Raw genomic sequence first — 17,459 nt, 5'->3', positions numbered from 1 at the left:
GATCTATCCCTCTGTTTTCTATTATATATCTTTTGCTCCTTAAATTATGTATACTTTGGGTTTCTCATAGAGGAGAAATGATGTGATATTTGCGCTTGCATGTCTGATTTACATCCCTTAACATTATGGTCTCAAAGGTGCATTCATTTTCCTACAATTGCCTCAAGTTTATCCTTTATGGCAAAGTAGTTCTCAATTGTGTATAACACCACATTTTCTTTATCCATTCATCTGCTGATGGACATGTAGGCTATTTCCAAGACTTAGCTATTATGCGTTGTGCTGCCATAAACATGGGTTAGCATGGATCACCGTAATATGATGTCTTTAACTCTTTCAGTAAGAAATCTAGAAGAGGAATAGTTGGGTTGAATGGAATTTCTAGTTTCAGTTTGGTCTTTTTGTTTGTTTTGTTCTTGAGGTGTCTCCACACTGATCTCCGTAGTGGTTGCAACAGTCTGCACTCCCATCCACAATGGAGAAGGGTTCCTTTTTTCCCCACCAGCATTTGTTATTGGTTGATTTCTTGATGATAGCCATTCTTTCTGGAGTGAGATGGAATCTCAGTGTTGTTTTAACTTGCATTTCTCTAATTGCCAGTGAGTTTTTTTTTTTTTTTGATACTGGGGACCAAACTCAGGACCTTTCACTTGCAAGGCAGTCACAGCACCACTGAGCTAAATCCCCTGCGCCAGTGATGTTGAATATTTCTTCACGTACTTATTGGGCAGTGTACTTCTGAGAAGTGTCTATTCAACTGCTCGTTTTTTCATCAAGTCTTTTTTGGGGTGAGGGTCTCTTTTTTTTTTTTTCTGTACCAGGAATCAAACTCAGGACCTTGCACTTGCCAGGCAAGTGGTGCCATTGAGCTAAACCCCTGGCCCAAGGGTCTCATTTTTAAAAGTTGTTTGTATATTTCAAGTGTTAGTCCTCTATCCAGGGAGTAGCTGGCAAAAAAAAAAAAAAAAAAAAAAAATTTCTCTAGGCCCGGGGATTTAGCTCAGTGGTGCCATGCCTGCCTCGGAAGCACAAGGTCCTGAGTTCAATCCCTGGTACTGGGGAAAAATTCTTTTTTTTTCTTTGAGACAGTCTTACTATGTAGTTCAGGCTGGCCTCAAACTCATGGCACTTCTGCTTCAGCCTCCAGAGTGCTGGGATCACAGGCGTGCACCACCACACCCAGCTTTGGTACCGGGGATCAAACTCAGGACCTTGCACTTGTGAGGCAGGTGCGGCACCACTGAGCTAAATTCCTGGCCCAATCTGTAGATTGTTAACAGCTAAATTTATTGACCCTTACTCCAGAAACCTCAACTATACAGGACAGGTAGTATCTAATTTTTGTAGAGGAGGAAATTGGGGAAATTAAAAACCTAGGTTTAACCCAAACCTCAAGGTCTCACCTTTAAAAACCCAGTAAAAATCAGGGCATGGTAGTGCACACCCATAATTCCACCAGTTGGGAGGCTGAGGCAGGAGGATCACAAGTTTGAGGGAGGGCAATTTAATGATTTAGGGAGAACTGTTTCAAAATAAATTTAAAGTGCTGGGGATGAAGCTCAGTGCAAAGGCCCTGGGCTGAATCCCCAGTAGAAAGAAAAAAAAAAATCTGTAAGGGGCAGAGTGATTGGGAGGTAGAATTCACAGTGCGGAGCCTAGCTCTGCACTGCCTCCCTTGCAGCTGAGCACGTGGGTCTTGAGCCACTATCAGAATGGTGCAGGGATGAATCATTCTGCCCTGGGCGCCGCCCAGTGGTGAATGCGTTCCTTTTAGTTATCAAACCCAAGAAAGCAACATTATCCCAGGTTGCGGGGAGGAGAAGGGAAGTTGCAGGATTCCCGGAGTCTTGCCCGGGAGCACGCGGATGGAGTCCGGAACTCAAAGTCTGGGTTTCGAGTTTCCGGTCGGAGGGCTCCTATCGCGCTCCCGGAAGCCACGTCCGCTGCCCGGGTAACGGGCCGGCGCACTGTCTTGTTCCGGCGGGATGGAGCTGGAGGAGGCGGTAAGAAGGACGCTGGCGGGCTGGGGGCGGCCACGGGTGGGAGGTGAGCGGTTTGGGGAAAGAGGCTGGAGTTTCTGGCTCGGCGAGGTTGCTGTGAGGGGGGGCGGAGCTGTGGGTTTGTGGGTGGCCACCCGCTTGACTCGCCCGTCTCCACGGGACTACCCACGAGTTCCCTTTGATGTGGGGGTCCGGGGCCGGAACCCAAATGGCCCCAGGGAATCCCTGCGTCTCTCTGGGAAGCTTGGCCCCCTCTTGCGTAGAGATTCCCAAATTCGGGTGCGGGGGCACCCGGAGGTGTCCGTTATCAGTAGCGTTGTCAGTGAGGGGTCAATGGAAATTCTACGAAGTTATCAGAATAAATTTGACATGCATTTTTTACATACTGCATAAAATACTGCCTTCTCTGATGGTGTTAAGTGAGTCTCCGGTAATTAAGTGGTAACAAGAAGTCAAACAGCAGAGAGAGGGGAGTCAGATAATTAGGCCCCTGTGTGCAGAGCAAGATGGGGATAGAAAGTCGGTAGTAGCTGCTTGGTAAAGGTTAATTCACTAATGGACGATTAATGTCTAAATGCTAAATATGAAATTAATAATTACATAGTTCACATATACTGTGAGTGGATCCCGTGTCTCTTTTGTTCGCCTTTGAATCCCCAGAACCTGGTAAAATGACTGCTGCACACATAGTTGAGACCCTTTCTACTGCTGAATAAGTAAATCAGAACTTGAAACAGCATTAATAAAAATCTAGTTCCTAAAAAGAATGGAAGGTAAACAATAGAAATAGAAACAAAGTTGTGTAAAGAGGGAAGGATTGAAGGGAAGGGAGGGGAATGGGAAAAAAAAGAAGATATGTTACTTACAGGTACAAATTCCCTACGATGAATGTGATCTTAGGATTTTATTTGTTTGTTTATTTATTTTGGTACCGGGGATCGAACTCAGGACCTTGTGCTTTTGAGGCAGGCGTTGGAACCACTGAGCTAAATCCCCGGCCCTCAAACAATGAATGTGATCTTTGTATATGTCAAAAGTGTATCAATGCAATTAATTTTTTAAAATCTAGTTCCTTTGAAGTATGCATGTGTTTTTAGTCTCCTACCAGAAATTCCAAATGGCCTGTCTAATTTTTAAATCTGCATACTTACATCTTGTCTTTTTTTCTCACAACACTTTCAAGGAGTTTTGGTTTGGGGCGGGGGTTGGTACCGGGGATTGAACTCCTCCTTGTGCTTTTGAGGCAGGCGGCGGAACCACTGAGCTAAATCCCCAGCCCTCAAGGAGTTTGTTTTGTTTTGGTACTGGGGATTGAAACCAGGGCTTTTTCACTGAGCTATATTCCCAGCCCTTTCTTCTTTTTTTTTTTTTTGATACCGGGGATCGAACTCAGGACCTTTCAAGGCAGGTGGCTGAAGAACTGAGCTAAATCCCTGGCTCCCTCAAGGAGTTTTATATTCTCATCTTTGTTTACAGTTTACCCTTATCACCTTTTGTCTTTCTTTTTTCCCCTCATTCTCTGCATATTTTGGTACATTTTCTCTAATAACTTAATTCACTTTCACACTGCCCAAAAGACTGAATGTTTCCTAGCTGAGCATGGTGGCGAACACCTATAATCCCAGCACTTGGGTGGCTGAGGCAGGAGGATCGATGAGAGTTCAAAACCAGCCTGGGCTATGTAGTGAGTTTAAGGCCAGCCTGAACTACATAGATCCTGTCTCAAAAAAAACCCAGGATAGGGCTGGGGATTTAGCCTCAGTGGTTCCGCTGCCTGCCTCCCAAGCACAAGGACCCGAGTTCGATCCCCGGTACCAAAACAAAAAACAAGATAAAGAGAGAGAGAGACTAAATGTTTCTTGTTTGCAGATAATCTCTCTGACATCTTTTCCGGGAATTTTTTATTGATAAGTGTAAAATTGCCAGGAACTTAGAACTAAGAACTGCAGGCTTTAGGATTATGGTTTAATAATAAGACTTTTTCTATCTTTTCCTATAGAAAGAGTTAAAAGAGCGCTGTTCTCAGTGTGATGCTATCTCTTGGGGTCTCACTGAGGAAGGGAAATATTACTGCACTTCCTGCCACAATGTTACAGAGGTAAGTAACAGAGGTCATTTTTTAATTTGCTTATGTTTTAAAAACTGTAGCTGAAGCCTGGGCTGTAGCTTAGTTCCCAAAGAAGTGATGTATTTTTATCACTCATACAAAGCCCAGATTCTAAGAAGGTCAGTCGTCCTCTGGTCATCTTCAAGTTAGGAATTTGAAAATCAAATTGAGAATGAGCAGCTGGAATTAAAGACTTTGGTATGAATTATCCTAACCATTTAATCATCCTGAACTTCTGTAAGTTACCTTAAAAAGTAATACTTTTTAAGAATTGAAATTTCAGGGGCTGGGGATTTAGCTCAGTGGTTCCACTGCCTGCCTTGAAAGTGCAAGGACCCGAGTTCAATCTCTGGTACCAAAAAAAAAAAAAAAAAATTGAAATTTCAGAATTGAAAGCAGTTTTAGAGTAACATTCAGACATGGGAAAGGAGGCTGAGACTAAACTGCATGTAGGTTAGACATCAGCAGTTACAATAAACACACATTGTTTTCATACCAAAGCGTGTTTTGCATACAGACAAAATTGAGTAAGTTTGACTTTTGGGTTGGTTTGGTGTGAGAGCCTTAAAAGTTTATTCATTTAGCAGACACTTAGTGATGATTACTTTGTTCAGGTACTATTTTAGGAACTGAGAAATTTTGAATGAAAAAGCAACATCAAGATGAACCAGAATGTTAGGTTTAATATAATTTCCCCAAGATGTTACCATCCTTGGTCTTGGAGCTCACTTGGGTTCTTTATATTTACCAGAGCATCTTTGGAAATATTGCATAGGGCAGTAGGAAGCTTTCTTAACATCTGTTCTGGTTTCCTACAGAGATCTAAGGAAGTTATCAACACTGACATTATTCCTAACACCAAGATAAAATCCATCAGCAGAGGCCTCAAAAGAAAAAGCAAACTAGGTGAGCTCTTTCTTCATAAGTGCTGAATGTCTTTACTCACATCTTTCACCATGATGATTTGGGGACATGGAATGGGATTTTAAATGAATACTAGAGAAAACACCAGATTTTAAAGCTGGTTATCTGAAACAGAATTAAAGATGGTAACTACGGATGGTAAGATGGTAAGCGAATATATTGAAGAGTATCTTTTTCTTTTTTATCCTGCTTTTTGTCAGTGAGTTGCATTTCTGGTGGAGCAACTATTACGCAAAAGATGGTAATAGCAAAAGGAGCACTTGTTCTTTTTACCTCCTAGCATATTTCTTCAGTCCTTTGTATCTATTGATTATGAGTAAGATTTTCCGTGCTTTTAAAGGAAAATGCTTCTTTGCTGAAATGATTCAACTGTGGAGATGTCAGATGAGGCAAGTTAAACATGATATTCAGCTTTGCCAACCCTGTTTCTCACACTGAATTTGAACACACCCTTTTCAAATAGGGAAGATTATTTTCCCTTAAAATAGCCATGGGTGTGCTGGGAAAGGTTGTTATGTCATTAATCCAGTGAGCGCCAATAATTAAGCATGATTGAGAAGGGGCTCAGGTAAAGTCTTCGAGATGCTTGCCATTTTAGGACTAATGACCAGATGCTGAAGTTTGAAACCAGGATAATGATCATGGTGATTCTTCTACATGAGGTGGCTCTGAGGACATGCACATGCACGTGCGCGCACACACACACACATATATGATATATATCTCATATATATGTGACATATTTATAGGACATACATTGACATTCTTAGGTAAAGAACAAAGAATACCTAAGTGCTAACTCATGTTCCTATTTGAGTTTTAATAATAACTTTTTACTGGGCTAAGACCTGATTAATTTTTATTAAGTTTCATCAGAATAAAACCTGATGAATTCAGACTTGACAGACTGACATAGTTAAATTATGTAATTTAATCTTAAATTTCTTTTGGGGCTGGGGATTTAGCTCAGTGGCGCACTGCACCTCACCTGCCTCACAAGCACAAGGTTCTGAGATCGACCTCTGATACAAAAAAAAAACCAGCTTAAATTTCTTCAGGAATGTTATGATTTAGATCAAGGATGACCCCCAAGGCCAGGGATTTGGCTCAGTGGTTCTGCTGCTTGCCTTGCAAGCACAAGGTCCTGAGTTCAATCCCTGGTGCCAAAAGAAAAAAAAAAAAAGATCCCCAAAATTCTTGACAAGAACTTGAGGTGCTTTAGTAGGTGTATGCTTAGTGTCTGTATCTGTAAAAAGAGAATAGTGAGGAATAGTGAGCTCTTGTTACCTTTGCTGCCTTGTGTGTGCCATGTTGTTTCTGCTCTGCTATGCCTGTTTGTTGTCCCTGCCTTGGAGTTGGCTGATTATGGACTGAAACTTCTACGAACTGTAAGCCAAATAAACCCCTTCCCCTTTAAAAAAAAAAAAGAAAGAAAGAAACTACAATTTGTTCAATGTGGATACAAGGACAAAATAAAAACTATTCACAGTTACCGGAAAAAGATATTAACATACTTCTCCTTTTTCAAATTCTTATCTGTGTGAGGCCAGATTTTCTTCATATACTTTAGTGAAAGCAAAATATCACAATAGAGTGAAGAGAAAGATTTTTTAAAATGTAAAATGCCATTCTTACCGGTTATGTTAAAAATTATAATTATTTTGAATAAAAATGTGTTTATAACAACAAAGAGAATATCGATGCCATTTGTTATGTAAAATAGGAACTCAGAATTAGAGTACAACTTTATCAGCTTCTAAGTGCCCAGAATGGTGCACAGGACCCGTGTGTGCATGTGTGTGTGCATGTCTGTGTTGATACTCACTCAACTTTGGAATGACCAGGATCACAGGCTCCATGTTACACCTCCTGGATCCCTTCCGTGTGGGAATCGGGTCAGTCAGGACAGCTGGGAGACTTTGAGACATTCCAGTGAGGGACAGGAGTTGGAATCCTCAAGTGCAGGGCAGAGGCAGCTGGGGGCCAGCAACAGGCTTCAGAAGTTATGTATAAAACCTGGTGATCACTTGCTGTTAAGAGTGACTGTCCAGCAGCAAGGGATAAGATACAGAGGTCTGCACAGGTTAAATGTTTTCTCTAATCGATGGCAGTAGTAATTTAATGGAAACGCTGTCCTCTGTGGTGGCAAATTTCTTTACAGTCTCTTAGGGCTGCTTGGAGGATGCAAGGAAATAACTTCTATGCTCCTGGTACCTAGCCCAAAATCAGTTCCCTTGCTATCAGTTTCTCACTGTGTCCTAGAATCACGCCTTTGAATAGTCATAGTGCCTTTTTCTATGCTCAGGGACATCTGATGGATCTCGTGTCATTCATTGACATTTGTTCACAGATTCGCCAAGTGCTCTGTTTCTGTGTGAGTCAAATAAAAATCTGGGGGGAAAGGGCAGGGGATTTAGCTCAGTGGCACCTCGCCTGCCTTGCGAGCACAAGATCATGAGTTCAATCCCCAGTACCAAAAATAAAAACAAACCCAAAAACTGAGGGGAGCCATGGCTACTCAGTACTTCCCTTTAGGGTTCTGCTAGGCATTGCTCAGTAAAATGCACATTTCTAAAACTTATTTCACTGGTGCTTTTAACATAATGACTCTTCTTTTGCCCCTTAGATGAATATTTCAGAAAAACTATAGATAAAACATTAAAAATCTGGTAAATTGTACAACATGCTTAGGTTGTTAGCATTTGTGTACTAATTTGCTCAGTTGGGAACAAGGGATGTAAGAATGGAAACTCAGGGCTACCCAGAAAATCAGAGTGCAGTGTATAAGCACAGATTATAATTATGTGGTAGTGTCATAGCCGATCAGGAACACAAATGTCTAAAGCATGGCTATTTGTCACTCAGAAAAAGGCTGGGATTGGTATGTGTGCGAAGGATTTCAGCACATACTTTGTCAGCAAGCAGAAGTGCTGAAGACCCTCGGAGTAGCCCCAGAATTAAAGGTGAGCCTGTCCGTGTGTAGAAGTTAGCTTTACCTTTTGTGGGTGGAAGAGTAGGGTTCAGAGTGCAGCTGGGGAGATATCAGTAGTAATATTGGAAGGGTACACATGTAGAAGGTATTTTCTTTCTGTGATCTTAATACAGAAAAAGAAGGGATTCAACTAGGTGATATTTAGTGTCTTTCCCTTCTCTGAAATCTAAGACTAAAGAGTGTTTGTCTGTGTTGCCCATATACTTGGCACTGTGATGATAGCTCTTGTTAAGGAGGAACAGTAAGAACGCGCTAGGGACAGGACCCGTGGGCAGCACAGGAGATTCTGCAGTCCATGCATCCGCGTGTCTGTGTGAACCACAATTACCGCTCATTCCCCTTCCACCTCAGAATGAAGTTTTACACAATTTTTGGAAGCGCTACCTGCAGAAAAGTAAGCAGGCATATTGTGCAAACCCGGTGTACACCAGTGGAAGGAAGGCCCAGGTGGGTTGCGGCTCTGAAAAGTGGGACTGCAAGATGTGTGGGAAACTGTGGAGGCAAAGGCAGGGGAGCCCGAGGTGGCTGCCGGCCCCGAACTTTGCCTCCCCAGTAAGCGTACTGCGGGGTGCTGGGTGGGCCTCGCCTCCCGTCGGTGCTGGCCAGAGGGCGCCCCATTTGAACCGGTTCCCTGCTTCTTCAGTTCATTCTCTCGAGAGCTGCTTAAGCAAGTCTTATCTCCTGGTAGTAAGATCCAGTTTCTCGCCCTGCGGGGCTGGGATCGTGGCTTTTGACTACGGTCAGTCCCTCAGGTTATATCAGCTAACCAGGCCCTGGCTTGTAGGGATGCCCTGAGCATGCTTTTAGTGTGTGCCGATGACCGTGATGTGGTGAGTGCACCCTGCTGCTCACCTGCTCTAAACCCTAGGTGCTGCAGGAGCTCAAGGAAATGAGAAATCCTTGGAAGAGTGATCAGAGAGACAGCATGATAGAGGAAGTAGTGAGTAGGAGAAAGGAAGAGTTCAGGGAGGAGAATTGGCACTAGCAAAACACAGAGCAGAAATTATGCAGGTAGGAAGAGGCCAGCAGCCTGCATGGATCATTGTTGATTCTCTGTATTTTTATCCTGAGGGGGCCCCCGTCTGTAGCTCTCCTCTTGGAAGCACTGGTGGGTGCTGTCCGGCAGCACCTTCCCTTCTGGAATTGAGGGCATCTCAGACCTCGGGGCCTGCTGGACTTGCAGTTCTCTAGAGTGGTTCTTCTAACTGTATTTGTGTCCCTCAGGAATTGTTTCACCTCGCAGACGTTAACTGTTTTCAGCTCCTGTGCAGCCATTTTATTTGCATGATCTTGCAAGCAGGTGTTGAAAGATAATGTCCATCATTCAGACTGGGCGAGTGGGTCTGAACTGCTCAGCGATGCTAGCTGTGCTTCCAGCCTTGAAAGTGGAGCTGAGTCGAAGTCTGACGTCCCAACACCAAAGCCTTTTCCTGCCCTGAGAACACCACAGTCAGGTAAAGATAAGAAGCGGGCTGCCGGATATCAAAGCCAGCCCTGCCTCGAAGTCATTTAGCCTGGCTTCTAGATCCAGGGAGGGTCTTTGTGTTCAGAAAGGCACCTCTCGTCTCCAGGGAGTATTTTTGTGTGGCCTTCAAAGGGAAATAAAGAGAAAGTGGATCCACAGAAGAGGCTTGCTCCAAAAACATCATGTATGTGTGGGCTCAGAACTTTTAGAGAAAGTTGCAGTAGAAAATGTTGTAACTTTGCCGCATGATAAAATAGTCAAGAGGCAATGATGGTATCCCCAGTTTCGAAACACAGATCGAGGCAAGCTGAGTAAATTTTACTCTATTATTTGTGTGACTGCTTTCTGGTTGAAGTCTATAATTTAAGATAGATAAGGAAGCCAGGTGTGGTGGCACACACCTGTGTCCCAGCCCTCGGGAGGCTGAGGCAGGAGGATCGGTTTGAGTTCAAGGCCAGCCTGAACTACATAGCAAGACCCTGTCTCGATAAAACAAAACAAAAAATAAAATAAAATAAAAATGTTCTAAAAAAAAAAAATTCATGTTCACTACTAAAAAATTCAAATCTTCCTTTCAAACTCCACCCTACATCACTCCCACAGGTGACAGTCAGGTCCCTTCCTTGCTGATGACCTTCCTCACCCTCATCACTTCTCATTGGCAAATCGCTCTCGTGACACAGATGAGTTGTAACCTGATTTTAAGATATTTTAAGTAAGGGCCGGGGATTTAGCTCAGTGGTTCTGCCGCTTGCCTCGCAAGCACAAGGACCCTAGTTCTATCCCCGGTATCAAAAAAAAACCAAAAAAAGATATTTTAAGCGACCGTTTGAGGTTGTTCCTGTGATGTTCTTTTGTTGGCTTTTGCGTCTTTCAGAGTCTCGCTCTGTCCCTGCAGTGGCTGCATCTGTCTGTTCCGGGTCCCTCGATGGCATGGAGTACTCGGAGTGGAAGGAGAAAGGCATCTTGAAGATGACAGTGCCGGGGACACTCGCTCTCTGCTACCTGTCCTTGCTGTGGCAGAGAGAAGCAGTGACTCTCTCCGATCTTCTGAGGTGAGCCCGACGTACCGTGTGGCAGTGCTTCTGCCAGCTCTCTGTGAACTACAAGAACACCTTTGGGTATTTTGTTAGGGCCGGGGATTTAGCTCTGCCGCCTGCCTTGCAAGTGCGAGGTCCCGAGTTTGATTTCCAGTGCCCAAAAAAAAGAAAAGAAGGGGATATTTTGTGGTGGTTTTTTGCTTTTTTGAATCAGGGTCTCGCTAAGTAGTTCAGGCTGAACTTGAACTCACTGTGTAGCCCAGGCTGGCTTCGAACTCATGCTGATCCTCCTGCCTCAGCCCCCTGAGTGCTAGGATAATAGGGTGCCCCACCACACCCAGCCTCACTTTTGGATATATATATAAATACTTTTTTGGTACTGGGGATTGAATTGGGGTCCTTGAGCTTGCAAGGCAGACAGTGGAACCACTGAGCTAAATCCCAGCCCTCCTTTGGATATTTTTAATTTTGCAAAACAGCCTAACATGAGAAAGGATCTGAAAGGTTGGAGAAACAGTTGAATTCTGAGGTTTAATTTCCCCTCAGGTATTCATCTCCTTGATTTTCTTATTTATGTGGTAGAAATAATAGTATTTACCTCTGGTGGGATATTGGGCAATTAATTATCTCATGTAAAGACAAAGGTAACATAAAAGTGCCTGAGTAGGAGTATTAAATTTTTTACAAGTCACCCCCCCCCCGCCATACTGGGGATTGAACTCAGGACCTTGTGCTTGCCAGTCAGGCGCATTGCCACTGATCTACAGCCCCAGCCCCGGAGTATTAAATTTTTTATTTATTTGTTTATTGAGATAAGGTCTCACTACTATGTAGTCCAGGCTGGCCTCAAACTCATGGCAGTTTTCCTGCCTTAGCCTCCTGAGGGCTGGGATTACAAACATGTGCTACTGTGGCCAACTTGGAGTATTAAATATTTTTTAAGAAAAGATGAACTTTACATTAGCAAAGTGGTTGTTAGTAGTTGACAAAGCATACGTTAGTGTTGAAGAGCTAAAATACAGGTTATCTATGTTCTTAGGAAAACTTGAAAATAAAACCATGAGGTGAAGCTGTTGAAGAAACAGTAGACATTTACATTTTGCTTTTTTTGTGTGTGGTACCGGGGCTTGAACTCAGGACCTTGCACTTGCAAAGCAGGCATGGTGCCACTGAGCTAAATCCCCAGCCCCGACATTTATATTTTTCAAGGTAGTCTGCAGGATTTTATAGTTCATGAGTTGAGTAACTATAGCATTGCGTGTAAGAATTTCTCACTTGATTGATGTAACAAAATCATGAGTGTGAATTTTCCCTCCCTGTGCACATTCTGAAGAACAGCATTGGGTTAGTCCGTGTGGAGATTTGGAGCCATTTCTATTAAATGATTAATAATTCTCTGAATAGAGAATCAGAGAATCAGAATATTCTCTGAATAGAATAATTCTCTGCTTCTTTCTTCACTGGTAAAAATAATAGCTACCTCACAGGTTCTGAACAACTTTCAGAACCAGGACTGCATGCAAAGTGTGTCATAAGAACCTGGTCCTGGTCACAATTATTTTTAACTCCATCATCGCTATCATCATTATTGTTGGCACTCAGCCCTTTCATTAAATAAAAAGCTTCCAGGAATGATCGTGCCTTTGAATTTGGCCACATCAACCCCATAACAAAGCCTTTCCCAGGCATGATTAACTCCGCCCGCAGAGACTCGGGGTTCAGGGGTTCTCCCCCAACTCACAGCCTCCGCTTGCTCCATGTGCTCATCGGGTGATATCACCCTTGCCCAGGCCCTAATTAGCACCCTTGCTGAGGACTCCAGCTTCTATCCCCGGCCCAGACTTGTCCGCCAAGGGCCAGAGCCATGTATTTATGTGTGCAGCCGCCTGCCTGCTGGACACACTCCCTGGATGTCTTGGCACTATCTAGAGATAGGCCTCAGCCGTCCTCCACCAGCACTGGCTGGCTCAGTGCACACCCTGCACCCTGCTCCATCTGTCAGGAGACCTCAGGTCATCTTCATTCCTTCCTCCCTCTGCATGCAGTGGGTCATTATGTGCTATCAGCTCTCCTTCCAGAATCACCCTCTGTCCTCACCTGGATTACTTAACAATTTCCCAACTGAGCTCTGGGTCTGCAATCTTGTGTCATTCCTGCCCATTTTCCTGCTGATAACCAGGGAGAGCTTTAAAAACACATCAGTCTCATCACATCCTTGGAGCTGGGTAAAAGGGCTGGCTGTGCTGCCCAGGGCGATCCTGGGATGTTTCCAGCTGTCCTGGAAGTCTAAGGAGCTGCAGAAGAGGTGATGCGAGAGCTCTCAAAGAAGCAGCTTCGCGGAAGGAGAAAGGAAGATCCTTTCCCCCTTCCCCCTCTGTCCCCTCCTCCTTCCCTCTCCTCCCCAACCAAGGAGATTTGAAAAATGTCTTCCTGGAGATGGGATCTGTTAGCCGGAGGGCTTTTCTTTGGCTCTGTGAGGTGTAAAGGTTTGGGAACAGAGTTTAGTTGCCTGGGGTAATAGGAGAAGGGGCCGTCGCCATTCCATTCGTCCTCCTCCTCTGCTCTTCTCCCAGAAATTTTCTGCTGGAAGCCACAGGTTCTCTAGGTGTGGCTTCCTGAGCAACAGCTTCAGCAGTACCTGGGAGCCGGGCACCTGTCCTTAGCCCCACTCCAGACCCTCCGAGCCCTACTACAGAGGAGGGGTAGAGTCTAGGTCTCTACTTCATGAAGCCCTCCAGGGGATTCTTCAGGATGCTGGAGTCTGAGAGCTGCAGCTGAACTTTGAAAAATAAATTTCCAAAGAACACTGATTTGAAGGGAATCGTTATGAGCCTGGCCAGAATACCCAAAGGTCTTAGGGTAAGTGTAGGTGGCCTTAGTTACTCCCCTGTTTAAATCTTCCAGCAGCATCTGTATCCTTCATGGTTAATCCCTTCAAGCATCCTGGAAAGGTCCTTGCCTACCTAACAGTAACAGTTACACCTGGAAACAGCTGGCACTTATCTGTTCCCCAAGTATTCACTGAATATCTACCTTTCTGGGGCAGAGGCCTGTGAGATGTAGGTGTGAGCCACACAGGTCAAGCCCTTACTTTCTCGAAGTTCTAGGCTGGAGGAGGAAACACCACCAAATACATAAGCAAGTGAGAAAATGAGCAGACAGGAGCTGCAGTCTACAGATGAACATTCGGTGATATGAAATAGAGTCCCTAGAGGGCTCCGTCGGGGGGGCTTTTTGAGACAAGGTCTCTATGTAGCCCAGGCTGACCTTGGACTCAGACCAGTCCTCCCGCCTCAGCTTCCCGAGTGCTGAGGTTTACTGGTATGCCCCACCATGCCCTACAAATGGCTACTTTAGATTGGCTATTGGGGAAGGTGGAATTTGAACTCAATTTTTTTTAGACAGAGTCTCACTATATAGTTTAGGCCAGGTTTGAACTCATTATGTGGCCCAGGCTGGCCTGAAATTCACAGTGATCCTCCTGCCTCAGCCACCTGAGTCCTGGGTTCACAGGTGTGCGCCACCACACCTGGCCTCAAGCACACTTTGAATGAAAGTAGAGCCAGCCTGTGAGGCTCAGAAGCCCCAGCAGTCCGGGTAGACAGAGGCTGCTAGTGCCGAGTCCCAAAGCAGGCACAGGCTGGGTGTGATCAGGCCTGGGGAGAGAATCCACATGGTGTGCTGGTGAGGCCAGAAGTCACTAGGCACGGCATGGGCAGTTCTTTGTGAGGGGAGCTGTGAATTTGGGTGTTTTTTAGGTTGAAGCATAATTTGTATAAGAACATTCACCCTTTAAAGATGTGCAATTTGCTGGGCATTGTGGTGTATGCCTGTAATCCCAGCTGTTTGAGAGGCTGAAGCAGGAGAATCCCAAGGTCAAGGCCAACCTGGGCAATTTAGCAAGACCCTGTCTCAAAAAGTGAAAAGAAAAAAAAAAAAATGAACTGGGAATGTAGGTCAGTGGTAGAGCACTTACCTAGGATGTAGGAATCCCTGGGTTCAATCCTCAGCAGCTAAAAAAAAAAGTAGGAGATAGAATTTGCTTAACTAATTCTTCCCCTTTGTTGTTTTTTAAAATTTTATTTATATTTTTTTACTTTCCCTTTGAAGTAAGAGATTTTCACAGTTTGCTAAATCAATACAAAACTCTGATTGAAACTTTTTCTTTTTAAAAATACAGATTTGTTGAAGAGGATCACATTCCTTACATAAAGGCTTTTCAGAGTTTCCCAGAAGAGATGAAGTTGTATGGACGTGACAAAGGAATCTTTGCTATAGAGGTGAGTTCTTTCCTTTATAACCTTCTTAATAAGTCACTAATAACACACAGCCGTAGCCAGGTGCAGCGGCGCACACCTATAGTCCTAGCACTTGGAAGGCTGAGACGGAATGATCAGTGCAGATTCCCGGCCAGCCTGGGCTACACAGTGAGTTCAAGGCCATTCAACTACATAGTGAGACCTTGTCTCGGAAAAACAAAACAAAACAAAAGACACAGCCATGTGGGATTTACATTCTATGCCTGACTCAGTACTCGGTGTTGGAGTTTTTTTAGCTTTTTTATTTTTCATTTTTTGGTACCAGGGATCAAACTCGGGACCTTGTGCTTACAAGGCAGGTGCCAGAACCACTGAGCTAAATCCCCGGCCCTATGTTGGAGTTGTTTTTTTTTTAAATGTCTAGTTTTTGTTCTATCAAAACATGGAATATTATTTATAGTTTGATGAAGAGTAGAATTATGATTTTTTGTTTTCCTTATGTGGCTTTTTGTTATTTGCTTTGGAGGAGAGAGAAAGTTACCGCCTGTTTCAGGAGACACTCATCTAAGTCTTGCATGGGTTACTCTCTTCCCCAAAAACAATACCGAGCTGGAAAATAATCGACTGGGGAAAATTAGAAACCAAAAATGCCAGCCCTGATCAATCAGCCTATCCTGACCTTCAGAAAAGGAATCCCTTGGGTGCCGGTGGGGTCAATTCCTGCCCAACCCATAAGTGTGAATCCAGTGCAGACTCGAAGTGAAATCCACACAGCTTGGCCTTTCTTAGTGACTGAGGTCGCTTTAGGGGAACTGTCTGCGGTCCAGGAGTGCCCAGGGGTCCCTAGTAGAGCTGCATGATAAATGAAGCTCAGGCATGACCCCAGTTTTACATAAGGGCAGGTACCTTGGAAAGACGAGGTGACCTGCCTGTCCAGACAGCTGGTGTCTCAAGCTTGAAGCAACACTGAGGCTTTGTACCCATCCTGTCACCTTCTGGTCTGTTTGCCTTGTTCTTTAAAACCCTTCACTGGCTTCTGTGAAGGTCCAGTGAGGGCCTGTCACATTGAATCCTATAAAGCAGTCATTTGGAAGCATTAGCCAGGAGGAAGTGGACGATTGCAAATGCAAGTAAGTCAGCCCGTGCCACCTGTAACATTTAGATCTCACGTTGTTAAATAGCAGCAGCACTCTGCTTCCCATTAGGGTGATTTGTAGGGGACATTAAGCTTTGAAACCAGAAGTAGCTCCAGCTCAAAGACCTAACGGGACTTGGGTGGGAGCAGTTCCAGGATTAGGTACTTTATAACTCAGTTATTACTCGTGTCCACTCCACGAGGAATGTACTGTGCATTATTATTACTTCCCTGTTTGGAGGTGAATCTCATTCACTTGCCTGCTGCTCTTTCTCTGAATGGAGCCCGGATGACCACATCAGGTCTTGATTTTTGAGAAACAGGAGGGACCGGATGAAGCCATGAGGGTTGGCTGGGGACAGTTTGAGGGGACAGAAGGAACAGGAAGTAGGGGTCAGGGTTGGAGATGAAAAAGGGCTCCAGATTGGTCACTGAAATTGGACAACAGGTGGCCAAGGCAGGGAAGACCCAGAAGGTTAGGGGTGGGTGAGATCAAAGAGGGTCTGGGCTGGCCGGCCAGAGAGGCTGCTGGTGTGGGTTCTCGGAAAGCACGTTTGTCTCTCAGCTTGGGCCGGATGAGATGCTACAGTTGCTGAACGTGTGTGAAATCAGGGTACCAAAGTGCATGGTGCTCCTACCACCTCTGGAGCCCTGTTTGCGCCCGGGAGGAGAACAGTGCAGCTGCTGTCAAGGCCAGCCTGGACACACATGCAGGGTATGTCTCTCTTCTCCAAGGCATGCCCTGCTGACTGAGCAGTCTGGACTTCCAGGCTGGCCTGGGATAGACTGATGGTCCCCTGAAACTGGCATGAAGTAGGGGTTAAATAATAGCCTTGAAAATCTGTCCCTTTATATTTAGCAGCTGAAGAGTTGTTCGTGGCTAGTCATCTAAGCTTTGTTAAATGTTCTTTTAGGGAGAGACTCTGGTTCTCTAACCCTTTTCCTGGAGAGACCAATACTACCGAGTGAGCATCTTTGCATTAGTTACCAGCTTACCCTTGGCTCATAAAAAATTCTCCCTTTCTTCCACCTCCCTCCCTTTCCTCCCTGCTTCCTTCCCCCACCCCTTCTCTCTCCCATAATCACCAGTGTTTCCAGGCCTTTTGCCCTGAGTAGGGCTGAGTGTGATCTAACTTGTGTTTCATACCAATTTTCTGTCTGCGCTGTCTGTACATTGATGATAGTGAAGCCCTTCACCCCTGCTCAAGTCTCTCTCGAGTTAGACAGTGATGTTTGTTTTCTGTTTTGTGTTTCAGTTAGCAATCCTCACACCTCGGGTAAACCTCATGGCCAATGGTAGTGTGTGGAGCTCACTCTGGCCGTGTGTGTGTGTGTAGACAGTTTTTGCCTTATAATCAGTTTGCTCTGATAGGGACGCTGCTACCCACGGGAAACTCCCATCACATGAACGTTCCTGCTTAGTGCTGTCTGCCTGGGTTAATTCAAAAGGCTTGTCTTCAGGCTCACAGGTTCTTTCTTCTCTGTAATCTCATCTACTATTTTCACTCTCGACCCAATTTTTATTTCATTCATTGAA

General features: G+C 44.7%; 1 protein-coding gene across 4 annotated transcripts in view; it reads left to right on the top strand.

Moving 5' to 3' along the window:
* Window positions 1–1,860: 1,860 nt before the first annotated feature.
* Window positions 1,861–17,459, top strand: part of Taf1b (TATA-box binding protein associated factor, RNA polymerase I subunit B) — a 39,047-nt gene continuing 23,448 nt past the window's right edge. For 2 of the 4 annotated variants that reach the window (XM_004869975.3, XM_021248379.2), the window contains exons 1-8: window positions 1,861–2,003; window positions 4,000–4,098; window positions 4,926–5,013; window positions 7,897–7,994; window positions 8,375–8,470; window positions 9,324–9,477; window positions 10,387–10,543; window positions 14,709–14,808. In XM_004869975.3, the coding sequence (XP_004870032.1) occupies window positions 1,986–2,003; window positions 4,000–4,098; window positions 4,926–5,013; window positions 7,897–7,994; window positions 8,375–8,470; window positions 9,324–9,477; window positions 10,387–10,543; window positions 14,709–14,808 (810 nt within the window). In that variant the 5' untranslated portion in view covers window positions 1,861–1,985. Of the gene's footprint in view, window positions 2,004–3,999; window positions 4,099–4,925; window positions 5,014–7,896; window positions 7,995–8,374; window positions 8,471–9,323; window positions 9,478–10,365; window positions 10,544–14,708; window positions 14,809–17,459 lie in introns of all 4 variants that reach the window. The other 2 variants (XM_004869974.3, XM_021248378.2) reach the window with 1 other exon arrangement.

The sequence above is a fragment of the Heterocephalus glaber genome, unplaced genomic scaffold, assembly GCF_053883595.1.
Source record: "Heterocephalus glaber isolate CG9 unplaced genomic scaffold, H.glaber_assembly_v1.0 deba00001724, whole genome shotgun sequence".
In the NCBI taxonomy this organism is placed as follows: Eukaryota; Metazoa; Chordata; class Mammalia; order Rodentia; family Bathyergidae; genus Heterocephalus; species Heterocephalus glaber.
This window is presented reverse-complemented; position numbering and strand designations above follow the sequence as displayed.